The sequence below is a fragment of the Meleagris gallopavo genome, chromosome 17 (assembly GCF_000146605.3).
Source record: "Meleagris gallopavo isolate NT-WF06-2002-E0010 breed Aviagen turkey brand Nicholas breeding stock chromosome 17, Turkey_5.1, whole genome shotgun sequence".
NCBI classification, from domain to species: Eukaryota; Metazoa; Chordata; class Aves; order Galliformes; family Phasianidae; genus Meleagris; species Meleagris gallopavo.
In genome coordinates this window covers 4,003,357-4,021,383 of record NC_015027.2, presented here as the reverse complement: position 1 = coordinate 4,021,383, position 18,027 = coordinate 4,003,357, and the positions used below count along the sequence as shown (strand labels likewise).

Genomic DNA, 18,027 nt, shown 5'->3' with positions numbered 1-18,027 from the left:
GGGGCAAGAGCACAGAGCAGAAATAATCTCAGATGTCTCTGAAGGAAAACTTCCCCTGGGAAAGAAAGTGGTCCTGAAATAGAACAGGTGTTTGTGTTTTGTAAGTATAGCTGATGGATCATTGATTTCAGTTGGTCACATTTTACTAGACAGCGTGATGAAAATTTTTTTAGATAAACAAGTGGCACATTTATGTTCTTCCTTTTTGTAGCATGTGTGCATCCCAGATCGTTTACAGTAGTAATGGTTAGATACAAAGCTGGGGCGGATAAAATCCCAAGTCTCTGTATTATTTTTTGTCTCTTAGAGTATTAAATAAGGAATTTGGGAAAGCAGTTCATGTTGTTAATCTCTCTAGTTAGCAGAGTGATCTGAAAAAGATTTTTGATTCAGTTTTAACAAGTTGAATGACTGAATCAGATTAAACTTTGCGATCCAGCAGTCACATCTTCAGTAATTTTTTAGTACATAGTGGCAAGTTTTCTACTATTGCTTACATTTGAGATGCCTGTTAGGACATACTTAAGGCAGATTTCTCAAAACTTCTTTAGCAGAAACAAAGCGTTATTACTGATTAAAGTGCCTCCTCCAATCTCTCTGGCACGCTGATTAAAGAAGAGATATACTGCAGCTTCCTTCTGTTAGCTCATGAGATTGGCTTTCACTTATTTTCCCTGAAGCAATTGTCTTTTTGCTTCTTGAACTCTAATCCTTTGTTGATTGCCTGCTATTGTAAGGTCTGATACACCCAGTGCTCACTTCATCTGTGTCGTCAGAAAAAACCTACACAGAACTAACCTTACAGTGGAAACATGCAGGTGTAATGTTGGCTTTGAGCTGTTTTGAGTTGCTTTCCCTAAACCGCCAAGTGTTTTGGGATGCTTTCATAGCAGATGCGAGGGAGTTCTAGAAGGTAGGAATAAGAATTTGTCTGTAAAAGGTGGGATTTGAAAGAGCTCAGAAAGGAACACCAACAGGGCAGAATCCTTACAGATGATTTACTGCTGAGAATGCATTTTCAATTGGAAAGGCTGTTGTAAAGGTTGCATACAAGTCCATAATCTGAAGGACAGAAAATATGATGATGCTGTGTATTTTTTTAGTTTCTTCCACAGCAACTGAAAGCATGAATTGAGCTATGGCTAAGAGGAGGGTTTTGCCTCAGGTTGGCAAGAGAACTTTGGCTTGCGTGTCAGTCATGGTAAGCTCTGTCCTGCTTCATGCAGAAAGAAGGATCCTGACTGTCGGTAGTTACTACTTGGATGAGATTAAAAACCATCAGTGTTTGATGTCCTAGTGAAACATCTAATGATGTAGGAATAAAATCCAGGTGTGCTGATATGCAGTCAATTGCTCTGTGTGCTTTTCTCATGAAGTGTTGTTTCAACTGGCAGCATTTCTAATGAGAGCAGCAGAAACTTAAAAAGCCAAATGGAGGTTTTTCTTCAGTTACTGAGGTTATGAGGTTTCTTGTTCTGTCTTTTTTTTTATTATTATTATTGTGGTTTCTTATGATTCGGTAGAAGTTCTTTGAGTTGGTGATAGTGCTGTGGTTGGAAAGAAATGAAAAGAAAATGCAGAACAGAAGGAGGCTGAGCAAGACAAAGTTGTTCATGCTGCTATTTGCTATTTACAGGAGTTAAGTATGCCCCAAAAGTTACCTACTTAACTACAGTTTCCTGCTCGACATATGCTACTAATATTGCATCAAGGGGGCTTATTTATGCTATTGCATTAATAATGTCAAAAATGTGATTAAAAAGCAGTTTGCATTAGTAGTGCCACTAATATTTCATACAACTGTTGCAATTAGGGCTTGTTGCTGCCTAAGGAGATACAGCAAGTCAAGCATATAAGCTGAAGGAAAGCTGGCAGAGCTGTTTCTGTTAAAAGATGAAGCTAAAACTTTCACGTCTTAGGAAATGTTCTTCTTAGCCCACGTCAGATTCAGATGCTGGTTTGTGACAGCTAAGAGCAAGTAATTGCAGCTATGGAACAAAGATGTTTGCTAAAGGATATTCAAGTCTGTTCCAGTCACTGCAAGCACATGCATCATCTGATCCAACGTTCACAGGAACCATGTTTCTTTCTGCAATCCAGATGGACAAAATAACCGAGTAAGATGAGTCATCTATGCTATGAGTGGTTGAAGCTGGTACAAATTTTTAGAAAGAATGACTCCAGTTTGGCTACAAGTTTTAGAAGTTTGCAGGTATCCCTGACAATTGCTGTTGGTAATGAGAAATTGGTAGCATATCTAATTAGTCAGCATGGACTTAATGAGTAAAATTAATGTACTCTTACTCTCACATATAGGTTATTCCTTTAGATTTCTAACCATAAAAGAACGTGGCATGGGAAACAGTGCTTTTTATTTTTGTATTCCCTGATTAGACTTGGTAATTTCCATTTGACTAGAAGGAGCTAGACAAGAAGTTGTGTGGAATATACATTTCTTACCTGTCCTGCTGTAGATTAAATGTGAACAGATTTTTGGCTCTGAGCATAAATCTTGTCTGAATAGGACGCGAGTCATGAAATGAGATAAACTCTGAACAGTAACACTAATCAAAACTAATCTTAAGAGAATATATATTGCCTTTTGAGCAGCCAAAGGAATTCCTAGACATGTAGGTTCTTACATTTTGCTGTATTTCGTACTGTTTCACATTAAGGCTAATTTCCTTGAACATTCAAGACAGGTGTGAGCTCTATGCATTAAGAGTATGTTCTTAACCTAAGATGACTGCAGGTACAGAACTGTTGTGTGTAACAGTATTAGTTTAATCCACTTTATTAATAACCGTCCCCTCCTTCTGACCTGAGGGGACTTTTCTGACCTATTTTGCTCTCTGTGACTCCATTTGCACTCTCCTGTATGGGCACAGGTTCTTCCACAGGCATCTTTGCTCAGGTGATATGGAAATGGTTATGAGGAGGATGCAGCTTCTGGTTGTTGCCTTGCTGGGCTGGATTTGAACAAGTGATCTGCAGAGAGATGCTTTTTCATTTAGCCAAATCTTCTGAGCATTAATGTGACTGATGAGATGGGGGTGGTTGATACTTGAGGTCAAACAAAAAGGAGTTCTGTGAGGAGGAAAAAATGCTAGCATGTTGTTAAGCTTATTGTGTAAGAGAACTAGTTTCTATGCTTAATAGGATCACTTTCCCAAAATGTAATGTGTACATTGTTAGTGGCCTGCAAACCTAGTTTTTGAATCCACACAGCTGTGTAAGTGTAAAGTATACAGTAATATCAGTTGAATTTGACTGTAAAGAATCCCATGGCTGCCTTTATCATAGAGTGGAGTCCATGCACAGGAACTGTTCTCAGTAAACTGAGATTTCTTTACTGTAGGTTTGGTATGATGTTAATCCATTCATTTATTCCGACTGTTTAATTATTCTGTTACTTTAAAATAAGGACAGTAGAACATCTCTGCCTCCCACAAGATCTTGGTGATAAGAACTATAAGATACTGTGGCAGAGGGAAGGGATACCTGATTGCTGCAGATTGCCACAGGCAGCTGCTGTAGCATTTTGTGGTGTGTTTAGCCCAAGTCAGGACTAAAGCTCACAGACAGAGAGCATGCAAGCAAATCTGCACTGTGTCTCCACTATAGCTGGTTCTAATTAGTCATTTTTATGAGCTCCAGAGTCAGACAAAAAATGAGGAGCCCTCCCCTTGTGTAGTTTCCTGTTTGCTGGGTGCATGTAAAAGAGCTCTGGCTATGATGTATGTTAATAATGAGCTGATAATGTAAGCCAGCTGAGAGATGTGGAGTTAGTCTGGTACGCTGCCAAGCGGGAGGTGAAAGATCAGGAACTGACTCATGTTGCCAAGACCTGGTCCTGTGGAGAAGGTCTGCCCATTAATAGATTAAGTTTCTCATTAGGACTGCACAGCATATGCTTACAGCTTTTGGGTTTCAAGATGAAACCAAACACCAGTAAAAGCCTGCTGAACAGAGTGGCAGATTTACTGGTAAATAAAGGATTAAAGGAATGCTTGGCAGGGTTGTTGGACTGGAAACCTGTCTGGCCTTTGAAGATTACTCCATATTGTAGGTCCTCCCTTAACGTAGATACCAGGAAGAAGCTGGTTCTGCTCTTTACCATTGTCTGTTCTTGTAAGAGCCTTATCAATCAAGGATTGTACGATGCTTATGTCTGTCTGGAAGACAAGCTTAAGGTTAAGGCTGATTTGCCTTACCTGGGGAAATATGGTATCAAAAGGAACTGCAAGATAGGGTTTGTAAAATGGTCTGTTTGACCACTGAATGGCAAAGTACATTTTTAACATAGAGGAGTTAAGAGCAAAAAGTATCTCTATTGTCGTGTTAAGCTATGAAGGAAACAAAATTCACTGCTGCTTCCAGCATTTGCAGTTTTATGTTAACCCTCATCCAATGAAAGGGATTCTTTGCTCTGCCTGGCCAGAAGAAAAAAGTATCTTTAATCATTATTAAAATTGCACTGTGTTGGTACCAATGGTCCCAACAAAGCCTTTTTTGAAGCGAGACCTCTGCCTTCAGTTAAGTTAAAATAGGGGGAAGGTATCAAGCTTCTTCTGTGTTCACACCTGGCAGTATGACATCATACAGGAAGGAAAAGGAAATACACGTTGTGTGTATGCTTCTACATGCAAAGTATGTATTTATCACTATGGTAATACTATTTTTGCATACAAATGTTGTTCATTTCTTTTGATGTAAATCAGAACTAGCAAAAGGATTTTATTAGCTCTAAGGAAGTCCATATCAGGTAATATAGGCTGAACCATGATTGCAGAATGCACTGAGAACCTGAATTTGAAGGTTTAATTTCACTTGTGAAGCACTCTTATCTTCTGTGGTCAGTGATGAAGCTCTTAAGGCAGAGAGGCTTTTCAGAGAACACAGTCTGAGAATCAGAGTTGAGGCCCAGTGTAGACCAGTGGGAGTGTACATGTGGGCATCCCTCTCTGTTAGCATGAGTGCGAGCTTCCCTTCCTCTGTTAGTACGGGCAGCTTGCACTGCCCAGCAGTGGGTTTGCCTGTGTGGGGGCTCATGGGCCACCCATTGCAGGGAGTGAAGCTATACCCAAAGCCAGGCTTTTGCAGCTTCTTGGGCTTGGAGTATGCCTTGGTCTTGCTGATAATAGAGCCCTTAATGTTTCTGATTTAAATTGGTTGCTTTTATTCAGCTGTAGCCCCTTCCTCTGCTGCTTGCTCCTCTGCCACTGGTGCCAATGGGGTGGATGCTGCACACTTGCAAAGCCAAAAGTGTGTGAGTGCAGTCAGCGCTGTCAGTAGCGAGAATGGACAGTGTTCATTGTATTGAGACATTGTTAGCCAGCCACGTCAGCTTCCCTGGCCCTTAGGGAGCAGATTAAAACACTCCTAATGTTTAATAGCATAACTCCTAAGGAGATCTTATGTAAATATATTCAGTGAGCACTCATTAATTTCCCATGAGAGCCAGGTTGAATGAAGATGCTTTTCAAAGAAAGGAAAAGAAAAAAAAAATTATCTGTAATGACTGCACCTGTTAGGAAAAAAAACTGTAGGAGATATTTGTGTGTTAAGTTGAATTAGGAATCTGTGGCAGGGACTTGGGGGAGAAAGGAGGTTGGTAAGTTACATTAGGAAAGAACAAAAATAGGACATAAATGCATAACAAGGCTCTATTTCATTGACTTGCAAGGGAGGTCTTGCCAATTCTTGAGCAACAACACTTTAGGAGCATGACACATTCAACCTGTTAGAAAGGCAGTGTAGGGGTCTGTGTAACTTTGTGGCATTCAGCATAACAAAGTCTCGTCCATCATGATCATTAATCTTTGCCAAAGACTTTAAAGAAGCAACAGCAAGGTAAGAATGGTAAAACTGGTGTCCAAGCCCAGCATTGCTTTTGGAGGTAATTGTCTTAGGAGCATTTCTTGTAGAAAAGCTGAGATTGTGGGCAAAGTTCCTACAGCACAGAGAAGCTGATGCTGTTCTTAGCTTGTTATCAGTGTCACTAGCACCTGATGTGCTGGTGTCTGAGGTTACTGGCAGGTTGGATGCCACAGATTTCTTCTGCTTACCCACAGAGACAAGGTTATTGGTTTGCCTCTGAAACAGTGCTGCAAACCAGGTTGTACTCAAGGCTATTTCTGGTGCTGTTTTGTCCACCCAGTATTCCTCAGACTTAGTGCTGTTTCCAGTAGCAGTTCCTCCCTTTGCTGCTTTTTCTTTTGCTAGGGACCTTTGGAAAGAAGGGGGAAAGGCAACAATTCTGAGGAATAGGCACTGCAAAAAGGTCACCTTTTTAGGTGATATCATCTTAAAAGGAGCTCTTAAAGATGCCATGACCACAATAAAACCAGTGCTTTAGCCATCCCTTTTAATTAGTCCCTCAGACAGTGTTTAACCAGATAGGTTTCTGCTTGGTTTCTGTCCCACTGCAGTTCTGGTATGGTGAGCTTCCTTTGTTCTCGGTGACAAAGAATTACTTAAAGGGTTAAAGGTGACACTGAGTTCATTTCCTGAATGGGCAAAGCTGTCCCCCAAACCCAGCCTCATTTCTCTGTTAATCTCCTCATAAATCCTTATTGCGTTTTTGAAATGGAGATGATTAGCGGAGTTGTAGCCAAGGTAGTGGGATATTCCAATATGTTAAGTTTCAGCATTACACGTAAGTATTAAAAATATGCATGTGTTCTATCTGTTACTGTTCCAAGTTTCCTTGTCCCTGTGCAGTCTGGCACAAGTGTTGTCTTTTCATCTCACATGAAGTTCTCTTGCAAATATTAAACTTTCCTTTCAGGAAGCAACTAGAAAAGTAATCTGTGAGGGCTGGATTTGGAGCTCTAGTGCCCCATACAGTTATTGTTCTGACCTTAAACAAAACTACATTGGTTAGGCATTAGAGATAACTTGTGAGTGAAGTTCTGCATCAGTTAATCTAAGTACTGCTGCGGTCATTTTTGTCACAAGTGAGATATTTTTACTTCAAATTTACATGGATGTTTATAGGCTCTAGAGAGGAGAGGTAACTGCTCGTAGATCTCCACTAAGACTTGACAGACTGGAGTGTAATTTAGAGGCATTTGTTACTGTCTTGCCAAGTTTCAGGCGTTCACCATGACTTGTACGTTGTATTACCTTCTCAGACTTCCTTTGGTAGTTTAACCTGATGCTCTTGAGGTGCAACACTGTTTTCTCTCCTGCTTCGCTTGCCAAATGCAGCTGGCTGGATTTCTGTCTGCCAAGGTGTATTTCCCCAGAATGCAAAAGCAGTGCAGCTGCCATATGGTGCGACACTACTTTAGGCAGTCAGATTTTTTTTCTCCATGTGACCCTGTGTGTGGATCTTAAAAATTGAAACATAAGTAGAAAAGCTTCAGCTTTGCAGATTTAGGACCTAATTTAAGGCAAACAAAACAAGTAGCTGTACAACAAGTACTGGGTAGGATGATAGAAATAGGTTTTTGCTAATAACATCTTTGTTCCTCTGAAAAGGAAGCCCCTCAAGACCATAAAATGAGAAGCCGAATGATTTATTGAAGGCAATTTAAAACTACTGCTAATCTAAGTCACTTTCCTTTAGGCAGTTATCAGTGCTCCTGTGTGTGTTTGTTATGATGGTTTATCTAGAGAAAGAGCTATCAAAGAAATGAAACTGCTGTCCAGAAGTTTTGGATGCATCTTGCATGTTCGTTATCAACCCATCCTTTAGGTCTGAAAACAGAAGGGCTGTGTTTATGGATAAAAACATGCGAGTCAAAAGCTGTCTGACTGCTCTGCTCAGCGTTGATGAGAACTCCTGGAAAACTCAGTCCAGTTGCTCTGTGCTTCAGTTATGCATCTGTGTAGTGGGAAAGATTCCCATATACACTGTGGTGATTGGTTTTTTTTTTTCCCGTTTTAACCATAGAATTATTCTCTATCAGGTTATACGTAGCTCTCTAAGTAATATCCTTTATATTTGTGTAATGCAGAGCACAATGGAGACTAAATCTCAGTGTGTGCTTTTGGCACCAATGTACTGCAGAGTCCTGTTGTTTTTCTTATTTTATTTTTAATTGGCTTCTCAGGATGTACCTGCTTAACAAGAAAAACTATTTTTTTTTTTTCTTACTGAATGGTAGGGAAAAAAGCATTGTAATTCGTTCATGGAATCCTCTGTCCTCTTTCACACCTGTGTAGCTGACAGCTCCGTCCTGCACAGATCTGAGCACTACTCACGCTGAGCTTTTACTCTCAGTTCTTGTTGATTTTTGTGGCCCTGGAAAGTGCTGAGCAAATTACACCATTCAGACTCTAGGATTCTAATCTCTTTTTAAACAAGGAGCCTGTGTAAAGCAATTTAATGTCTAAACAGAGGAGTGATGCCTATCAGCATCTAACAAAGACTTAAGCAGCAGAGAAAGCGCAGTGCTATTAAACAAGAGAAAGACACGGGACAAGGGACTGGCACAATGCCAAGGCCAAAGCAATTTGTCCAGTGTTTGTAATTTGCATGTCCCCATTTCTGCAACGCTTTAGTCTATTTATTTTACTGAAATATGAATGCAATTGATCGCTGTGATGGTCTGACCACAGGCTCAGAATCTCATGGGGGGGATTTTATGCACCATCTTGTTGAGTTACACTTGAGGCATTCTACAAAGACTTGTCTTTCAAATAGTTGTACTCCCTCAAAAATGATACATCTTTAGCAGTGTCTTCAGTGTAAAAGCAGAATCCAGATCTCTGTAAAGTTGCTGGTTACATTAGGAAAAGCTGACTACTGTCTACTCCTCTGGACTTTGTGGCTACCTCTATGTCACTTCTCCTGTGTCGTTGCTGTTTTTTAGTCAGTGCTTGGTCTGACTGGTCTTCTGATAAATTCAGTATTGGTTTTGATCATAAATTAACCAAACTTAGTGGTAGCTCCTCTTCTTTCTTAGCTAGAGAAACTGGGTTGCAGGTCTTTCCTATTGCCATCATGGTTTTGAGAAAACTGGGAATAAACTAGTATCCTGAATCTTTTCTACAGCTATCACATACAATCAGCTTAAGTGTTATTTGCTTTGGACTTGTAGTGCTGACACAATGAATGAACGCCAAATCCACGGAGTTGACCACAATGAGACAAACAGGGCTGTAAGGAAAGGCCGTTGGATGACATTTTGCCTACTGTGTGTTGCTCTCGAGACACTGACATTTGCAGTTACTGGTAAGGGGATGAAGACCTGGGCACATAAATGGTGTCTGTATGGAAGGTTTTAGTACCTTATCTCTCAACAAAAGCTGTCTCTAGCAGATATTTGGTTCCAGATATTTATCATCGATTCTAAACAATAAAGTAGCTTAAACACTCAGAAGGCCTCAGCAGTACAGGCATTTGGTAATGTCAGCTCTGGCAGTGGGGGTTATTTGTGAAGCCTTCACTGACCTTTGCATCTATACGGTGGTTTTACAGACTTTTAAGGTCATCAGCCGTTCTGAGAAAACAAGTACATAGACTTCAATCTCTAATGTCTGACAGTCTTTGACTAACATGTCTCAGTTGTGTGGCTTGAGGGTGATAGAGAAGATTGGTTTGCAATACATGGATATTTTGGAATTATTTCAACCAATGGTAATGTATAGAATTATGAGCATCAAAAATGGAAGCTTTCAGGCTGCACCTAAAAGACTGGAACTGCACTTCTACTGTAAGGTTTCCTGAAAGTTTTCATTTTGTGTTTCCAAGTTAGACTTTAAATTTAATTTTTGTTTGTGAAAAGGCTTTGCATCACAAAACAGATATTTGTGTTGTACACATGTGCCTGTAGCCTCAGTAATCCTGAGGAAAATGGAGCAACCTAACAGATGTTGGATAATGCCTTGTACTGCAGAGATCTAATCCTGGTTTCTAATAGATAAACTCCAAAACAAGGGGTTTTTCTCAGAGTTAATGTTATTACCCCAGCCTGCATCTTTCCAAACATGCCAGTCCTCAGCTCACATCTTGGTTAGTTCTTAGGCTCCGTACCTTCCTCCCTGGCCATGCATTCCATCATCTAATCACAGGGTGTATGAGTGTATGATATTTTCTTCTGTCTACTTTGAATTTCTGTCACTTAATGTCGTTGAATGTTCCCTTGGCTTTTTAATGTTAAAGAAGTGCAGTATCTTCATTCTTCTAATGAATGAAGTGGTGTATCTTCATTCAATATTTTAGGTACTTTTGTCATATTCCTTAACAGTTCTGAAATGACTGTTCTGCTTCTGCTGGAGAAAAATACATGAAGTGTGTTTATTTGTGCTAATCTACGAATGTCTGAGATTTACTGAAGATTTTGGCTGTTGTGAAATACAGGAGACAGATTCATTAGGGATATGCTTTTGGTACATCAGAGAAACATATTTAATGGAATACTACTGTAGTTTTTACTTAACAGTAAACCAAGTGAAATCAGGTATTCTGACATATTGAAATAAAATAGGGAATTTGTACATAAAAACTGATTATATTGTCTCCTGACAATCCTTATCTGATGTTGCATAATTGAGTTCTGTAATCTAGGCTAGGTTAAATTTCATCTCTGCCTGGGCTTGAATATGTCTGTCTGTTCTCATATATGTGAATAGGGAATATGCTGTTCCAAGTCAATCAAAAAAGCACTGCAATTATATACTTATACTTGGACTTTGGGTCTCAGTTTAATGAAACCTGGATTCTAAAAAAACCTGAGAAAATGGTTAGCAATCATTTATTTGATGAAATTGCCCTCTCTAGGTGCTCACAGAATATCTGTGACTAGACTGTAATTTTCCTCAAACATGTTCACTGTATGGATTTCTTTGAGAGATTTGTTTCCACAGTTTATTTTTAACTTCACAAATTGGTCTCAAGCATTCACTGTAAGCATTTGACACTTGACATTGCTGATGTACAATTAGTCAAAGAGCCTCTCTGTTCTCTCACTGGATGAAAAAGCATATCTGATGGGCAAGCATGAGAAATAGAAAACATGGCTTCTGCAATTACCTTGTCATGTCAGTTTTCCAATTGATTTTTTTGAATGGTAGTAGATCTATAGATTTTAAACCAGGAAGGAGTGTTAGTGTTTCAGTATAGGGACAGCTAAAGCCTAAGTGAGCTGAGAAAAAACTTATCTTTCAGACATGAATCCAGTCTTGATAGTTAGAAACAGGCAAGCCGATATTCCTACCCATAACTGTTACTCATGCAGTGGTTAATCAAACCTCATAGTTAAAAATGTGCCACACCTTTAATTTGAGTTTCTTTGATATTTATTTTTTATTCATAGTAATAATTATTACTATTTTAAGTTCCAGCCTACCTTTCTAACGGGAAAATATCCTTTGAACTCTCTTTTCTGAACTTCTAGAAAGTATGAGAGTACAACTAAGGTCATCCTGAAGTCTAAATGAATTTTTTTGGACACTTATTTCTTGCAGTATTTGCTGAGCTGTAGTTCTAAGAAAATTACTTGCTGCAACTATAAAGTGTGGTGCCAATATAGAAAAGTAGGGAAAAATGAACAGGCAAGCGTAGCTGTTCATGTTTTGTGGTAAAGGAAATGTCCTGGTTGAAGTGTATCTTTTCTACTTGTATTCTTTTTCAATTCTGCATTTGCTGAGTTGAAATATGCAATTGTCCTGCTGTTGCATGGACAGGTTTGGACCAGGGGAAAGTCACAGATAGGAGAGGATGGCTGGTATAATAACCTGATAGTAAGAATAGCATCTCTATGTGGAGGGGTAACATGAAAATGGGGATCCATAATAAGAAGGAGAGCTTAAGTTTCTACACATTTGGTGTAGTGCTGTAAATAAGGAATATTAGTTTTTGTTGAAAAGTCTAATGGCATGAAATTAGGGTTTAAAAAAAAAAATCAGTATGTTGCAACATTCCGTTACAGATACGTTTAGGTACAGAAGGGCATTTCAGAGGGTAAAGCAGTAATAAAAAGGGAGACAAAGATCCTGCCTTGGAATTCCTAGTTGAAGCTTCAGCTGTACTGATGTGGCTGGGGTAATAGAACACATGGGAACTTGTCAATCTGTTTTCATATCGTTTGTTTCCTGGAAAAAATATTTGTAAGTGTGCCTTTTTGAGGGCTATACAAGGGGCAGATCGATCCTCACATCAGTTCTCCTGTGCATAGAGAAATATTTTCTGCTTCTGTCCAACTTTCTCTGGCTTGGAGTCTTCTGGCTGCAGAATGGGCAGATGGTTTCCTTGAAGGCTGTCAGACTTCAGTCACTGATGATATGTGGCCATTGGCTGGTGACCTACCACCCACATTCTAAATTCCTAATTCTTCAGAAGAAATTTGTTTCAAACCAACCGCATAAAAGGATGGCTTAAAAATATTAAGCCTTTGTCTCTGTTCCAGTGAATCCAGCAGCCATGTGCTTCAGCTCCATGTGAAATTCCCCAAAATAAAATTCCTCTGATGCTGGTATCCAGGAAAGAATACTTCAGATCAAAATTCACCATGTCATATCCATCTCCAATAATGGACTTGCTAGGTTACAGGAATTTGAGCTGGCTTGTTACACTGGAGCCAGTGATGTGTTTAGCAGATGCCTTGTTAGGTTTTGATGAAGTGCTGCAGAAGCATGAGATGCCAAAAGGAGGATTAGAAAGTCACAAGGTTGATACGAAGGAGTAATTACTTATAAGTCTTAACGTTTTGTTCTTGTCTAATAGTAGCTTTGTTTGATGATTCTTTATCTCTTCAATGCTGGACTTCATCTCTGGACAATTTGCGACTCTTATTCAGTACATGAGGTAAAGCACTACCAGTTTTATCAGTAAAAGGCTTGAAGTGTTTAAATAGATTGTCTAAAGTACAGCCATTGCTATACAATTATAGCACTCCATTAAGTATAAAATGACAGTGGGTGGAAATCTTTGGACTATGATAAAGAAGCAAAGCTTTTTTTTTTCCCCCGTCATTCTGGTTAAATAAATTTTGCTGTTGTCCTTCAGCTTACCAAAGTGGAAGTTGCATGATTGTTTTCCTTAATGTTGGGTCAGGTCCTACATACCTTATGCATATGATTGATTTAGGGTAAATGAAAAAGTGAGACCGCTGTCAGTCTGAGCATAATATAAATATACATTATATATTAATATAAAGTCCTGGGAACGGCAGGAAAACAGCTGCTGAGTTTCAAGCATACATCCTGATAACAGCCCTTTGAAATCAGAAGTTTGCTCATCTCTGCAACCTGCTGGGTTTATTTCTATTTCTGCTTCTTTCAGAATTATGGAAGCCAAAGGTATTCCCTCGGTAGCAATAGCTAAGGTTCTAGAGAACCTCTTCAGCAGAACTTACCTGGAGTGGCACCTGTAAATTCCTTTCCAGCAAAATTTAAAAGTATGCCAAAGGATAGAGCCCTATAGGATTGAAACTGTGCTAAACCAGTGTTGTATTATACACATGGTTCTACTTGATAGAGATGTTGTGCTAGCAATTCACTTTGTGCTGGTATTTTCACTGAGAGTTCTGATTCTTCCCTCCTTCATGTTTGTTCCCTTTTCCTTAATTGTTCACACCTGCCTTCCAAAGCTATTCAGTTCCTGAGTAGTGGCAGTGTACACTGCTGTGTGCATGCTCAACAAGATTGCAGTGAAGTTGTCTGTCAGCAGCAGCCATTTGGTGTAATGACAGATATTGATTATTTATTACTCGCAAACGTTTAATTAAATTTGACTGGATAATTAGCATGCTAGCAGCTAGAAGGGCAGTGAATCTATTATTTGCAAAAAATCCCACTGACCCTTGTAGGAAAGCTGACATAATGGGCTTTTAAGAGCTCTTCAGATGTTGCTGATTTTCAGTCAAGTCTGAGCAAGATGCGATGTCTTTACTGTTGCTTTTCTTTAAAGTGGTAAATGAATACAGAACCTTAAATCCTGACTCTGGGATTCCCCAAGGACATAGGAACTGACGTTTGTCTGAGGGCAGGGTCCATTTTTAAGTCCTAAAGATGGTCTAGCACTAGATGCGCTTTCATTCAATTACTCTCTGTACCTACAATTAATCTCTTCATAATGAGCTAGGAAGAGGGGCTGTGAGTATTAAGTAATCCACGTGTTGTATATAAGGCTGTCCTCCATTCTTATCTACTTTAAGTAGGTAATTTTCTCATTCATCTTCTTTGACATCAGTGTATGTTATCTGCCTACTATGAAGATTAACAGCATTTTGGTCAAATGAAGTTTGGTACTTAGCTGAATCTCAAATTGGGCCAGTGTGTGCTATAATACTGATGTCTGTTTCATGTGTGTATAAAACAGACATAAGTCATGTTATATATAATATACAAATATAAACATGTAATATGCATGCATTATTACATGTATTGAAACATACGTAGTTTTTGTATGTAATAAACAAACTTTTTACATATGTAAAGACTTGTTGAGATATTCCTAGCCTGTGATCTGTGTGATCAAACAATTTAGAAAGCTGGCTTACTGACAATATAAACCTATAAAGGTGTAGATTTTGTGCTAGAAATAGTAGTGCAAGGGCAAGGTTTCTTGACAGAGGAAGAGAATAAAATGGGATGTGTCAGTTCTTAGAAAAGCAATTTCTGTTTTTGGCTGTAGAGCGAAAACTGTCTTTGATTTCCTGGCAGAGCTCATTACAGGGGTAGCAATGAGCAGACTTGGGGGAGCTGAGGTTCAGTGCACCTTACTGACGTGCCGCGTACCATAGGTGTGCTGTGAGTGAATAGGAAGACTGCATAGGCAGGAGTGAAGTTAAAAGGGGTGGGGGGGGGAGGGTTGGTATGGTGGGGAAAATGGCCCTGCTAGTAGTTTAATACACCCTGTTTGTTTGTGAATTGCTTTTTGGGAAGCTTTGGCTCCCATTTGTGGCAAGTATGTAAGAGAACTGGTGTGTGCTAACTTGCATGTTTGTTTGGTCTATTGTTAGGGAGATGAGACACTGTGTAGGAGTGAAAAGTAATCTGTTAATTTCTCATCCAGATGACTGTCAATGTTCAAAGAGCTTCTGCAGCAAAGCCAGTTCCTCCATGTGATTTTTTTATTTTTATTTTTTTTCCTGTGTGTTAGGAAAGCACTGCTGCAGTTTGGCTGTGTAAAATGGCTATTGGGACAGCCATTGATTCTGCTGTGCAAACCTTCCTCCTCCTACTTCCAGGTGGTGGGGAAATACTGACTGTCAGCCTAAACTTAAAGGGGCACAAGTGCACTGCTTCAGTTCTGCTGTCTGAATGTTGGTGGAAACAATCAGCTGTGGATGTGTAACAAAACTAAAACTATGATCAGTGCAAGGTAGCATTGAAGTCTGAATTGCTTTTCTTTTGTGTACATACTGCAAAAAAGAATTGGCTGTATCTAAACATTTAGCTACATGGTATGTATTTTTTTTGCACCTAATGATAGTCCCTGGCTCCTTGGTTAGCTCCACGTAACTTTGTAATAAACATTTCTTTGAGCCTATAAGCAGATTTGATCTAACCAACGTCACCTTTTCTCTTATTAGTGGCAGAAAGTCGAGGGCTCTTGGACAATAATCAGAGATTTTCTTCTTCACCAACTTACCTACCTGTGAGCTACCGCATCTTCAGTGCAGAGACCTCTTTCTTCCTCAAAGAAGCCAACCAAGACTTCATGAGAAATTCCAGTTTGCAATCTAGGGTGGAATCATTCTTCCCGTATAAAGCCAAGAGACCTCCTGTGCTAAACGCCAGCTATGGACCTTTTTCCATTGAACAAGTTGTGCCCCAGGACCTGATGATAACTTCCAGCTTCTTTGGATCTGCTAACAAGTTCACATATAACTGGAAACTTAAGGCCTACATAATGAGTGACAAAATCTACCCTAGCAAGCCCAAAGTCCAGGTCCTGTTCTACATTGTGGGCAGGGACTGGGATGACTATAGCACGACGGAGAGGCTGCCCTGCCTGCGGGTGTTCGCCTTCCGAGAGACGCGGGAAGTCAGAGGCAGCTGCAGGCTGAAGGGGGACCTGGGGCTGTGTGTGGCAGAGCTGGAACTGCTGCCAGGCTGGTTTAACCCCCTCACCGTTGTCACAGGTCGTAAGAAGACACTTGATCTTTCTGAAGGGAGCCCTGTGGAGCTTTACTACACTGTCCAACCAGGAGATGAGAAGGGAGAGTGTACTGCTGAGGATGTAAGGAAGGGAAATGCTATCCGGCCAGGAAAAGATGGCATGGATGAAACCATGTCCCACTTACAGCGGATTGGATCAATCAGCCTCTATCGAGGCCAGGAAACTTCTCAGCTAACAGAGCTACGGCTGGATGGTAACATCGTCGTCTGGCTGCCCTCAAAGCCTGTCAAACAAGGAGAGGTTGTGAATGTTTATGTGACAATTGCCAACAATTCTACAGTGGATCAGTTCATACTCAGGTATAGTTGATTGTTTTTTCCTGTTTCTGATGTGATAGCACTCTTGGGGGTAGTGGGCAAATCTAAATCAATTTAGTGTTTACCCACATTGCGTATTTTTCTTCAGGTGAATATTACACCTAATCATTGGAATCCTTTGTTTTCCTTCTTGAACACTGGGAAGAGGACTTGAAAGCCTCTGTCACTAGGAGTCTTTTAACATGTATCCCGTGCCACTTAACACATGTCAATATCATGCAGTAAAATACAGAATATGGTAACTTGCTGCTTTAGTGGTGCCATTTGTGTGGAATAACAGACAGTAAGGCACCAGGAAAGTTCTCTGTTTTACAGAGCTTTTAAAACTTGCCTTTTGTTGTATAGGCATAATTTAAATTTAGCAAAATTTCATTTACTTGCTTTTCTCTAAGTGCTCTGACAGTGCTTTGCCTCTCCCACACAGAGTGGGTTTTGTTATGAGAACTCTTTAGAGAGGGGTTTAACTGCCTCCTTATGGTTAAGCATCATTTGTCATTGCCAATGTGTATATCCTTTGAAATAAATCCTGATGCGTTTGATATTGCCATTGATTGTAAAGGACTGCTAGAAATAACTGCAATTATTTTGGGCAGGTATGGTGAAAGCAGTACCTCTGAACATAAGAAACACCCTACTGGGTCAGATCAGTTTCATTTCCTTCTTATAGCAGTTTCCCTATCAATGAAATGGAAATCCTTTGAGGATGACAGACCAGAAAACTTGTTAATCACTGAGATATTTTATGTATTTTTCTTTTTCTTTTGGTTACCAGGCTTTGAATTCAAGGGAAATCTCCACGGTGATAAATAACAATTGCTCTTTAAAGCCTCAGGGAATCAGAGTTTCCCAAAAGATTCTACACATGAAAGTATTTATTTCTAAGGCTTATATGAATTAGATTAATACATAGTTGACAACTACCAAGGAGAATAGCCTTTAGAGCAGGAAGCATCGCTTGGCAGATAAAAGGCTTTTATTTAAAAAAGGGGATTTTAGTTATCCCAGAATCATTCTGATGTTTGCAGCTTTGGTTAAGTTGGTGAGATAATCTCTCAGACACCTGTTTACTGAGTGAAACCTCCGTTACAGAAGTCTTTTCTGACTGTGCTGCTTATCTTTTTATTGAAAATCCTTTTTCATGAAATAGTAGAAACAGAATACTATTCCACATAACAAGCATAGCTGTGGTGAAAGAAGAAATCCAAAGGCAATGAACTGGATATTTGCTGGGTGGATGGGAGAGGAGGGAATCACCCTTTGAAGGTCTGTTTCAGTCTTTATCTTCCTGAAAAGCGAGTTGAAGATGAAACAAGCTTGTTGCAATCTCTGATGATGTATTTCTTTGCTCTGAAATGAATCTGCCTAGGCAAGGATTGCATTAGCATGCTGAGAGCTACGATTTCTCTCTGTTGTACAGAAATGGTCTATGGGATATCAGTAGTGTCACTTGCTGTTATGGACAAAATGAATTATTTTTGGTTTTGAGAACAGATAACTGATTTATTTGAGGTAAATAGTCTGACATTTGTTGGTATATCGATTGTTCTGTGTTATCGTAAATGCTGAGCTCAGGCCATGTTTTCTTGTTGAAACACTTCTGGTGAAAAAGAGTTGCTTTTTTTTTTTTTGGCT

General features: G+C 39.6%; 1 protein-coding gene across 1 annotated transcript in view; it reads left to right on the top strand.

Moving 5' to 3' along the window:
• LOC116217259 (transmembrane protein 132C-like) overlaps positions 1–18,027 on the top strand; it is a gene marked incomplete at its 5' end in the record, with an annotated part of 118,538 nt that overhangs the window by 35,010 nt on the left and 65,501 nt on the right. The window contains one exon of the mRNA XM_031555896.1: positions 15,489–16,377. Within this exon, the coding sequence (XP_031411756.1) occupies positions 15,489–16,377 (889 nt within the window). The remainder of the gene's footprint in view (positions 1–15,488; positions 16,378–18,027) is intronic.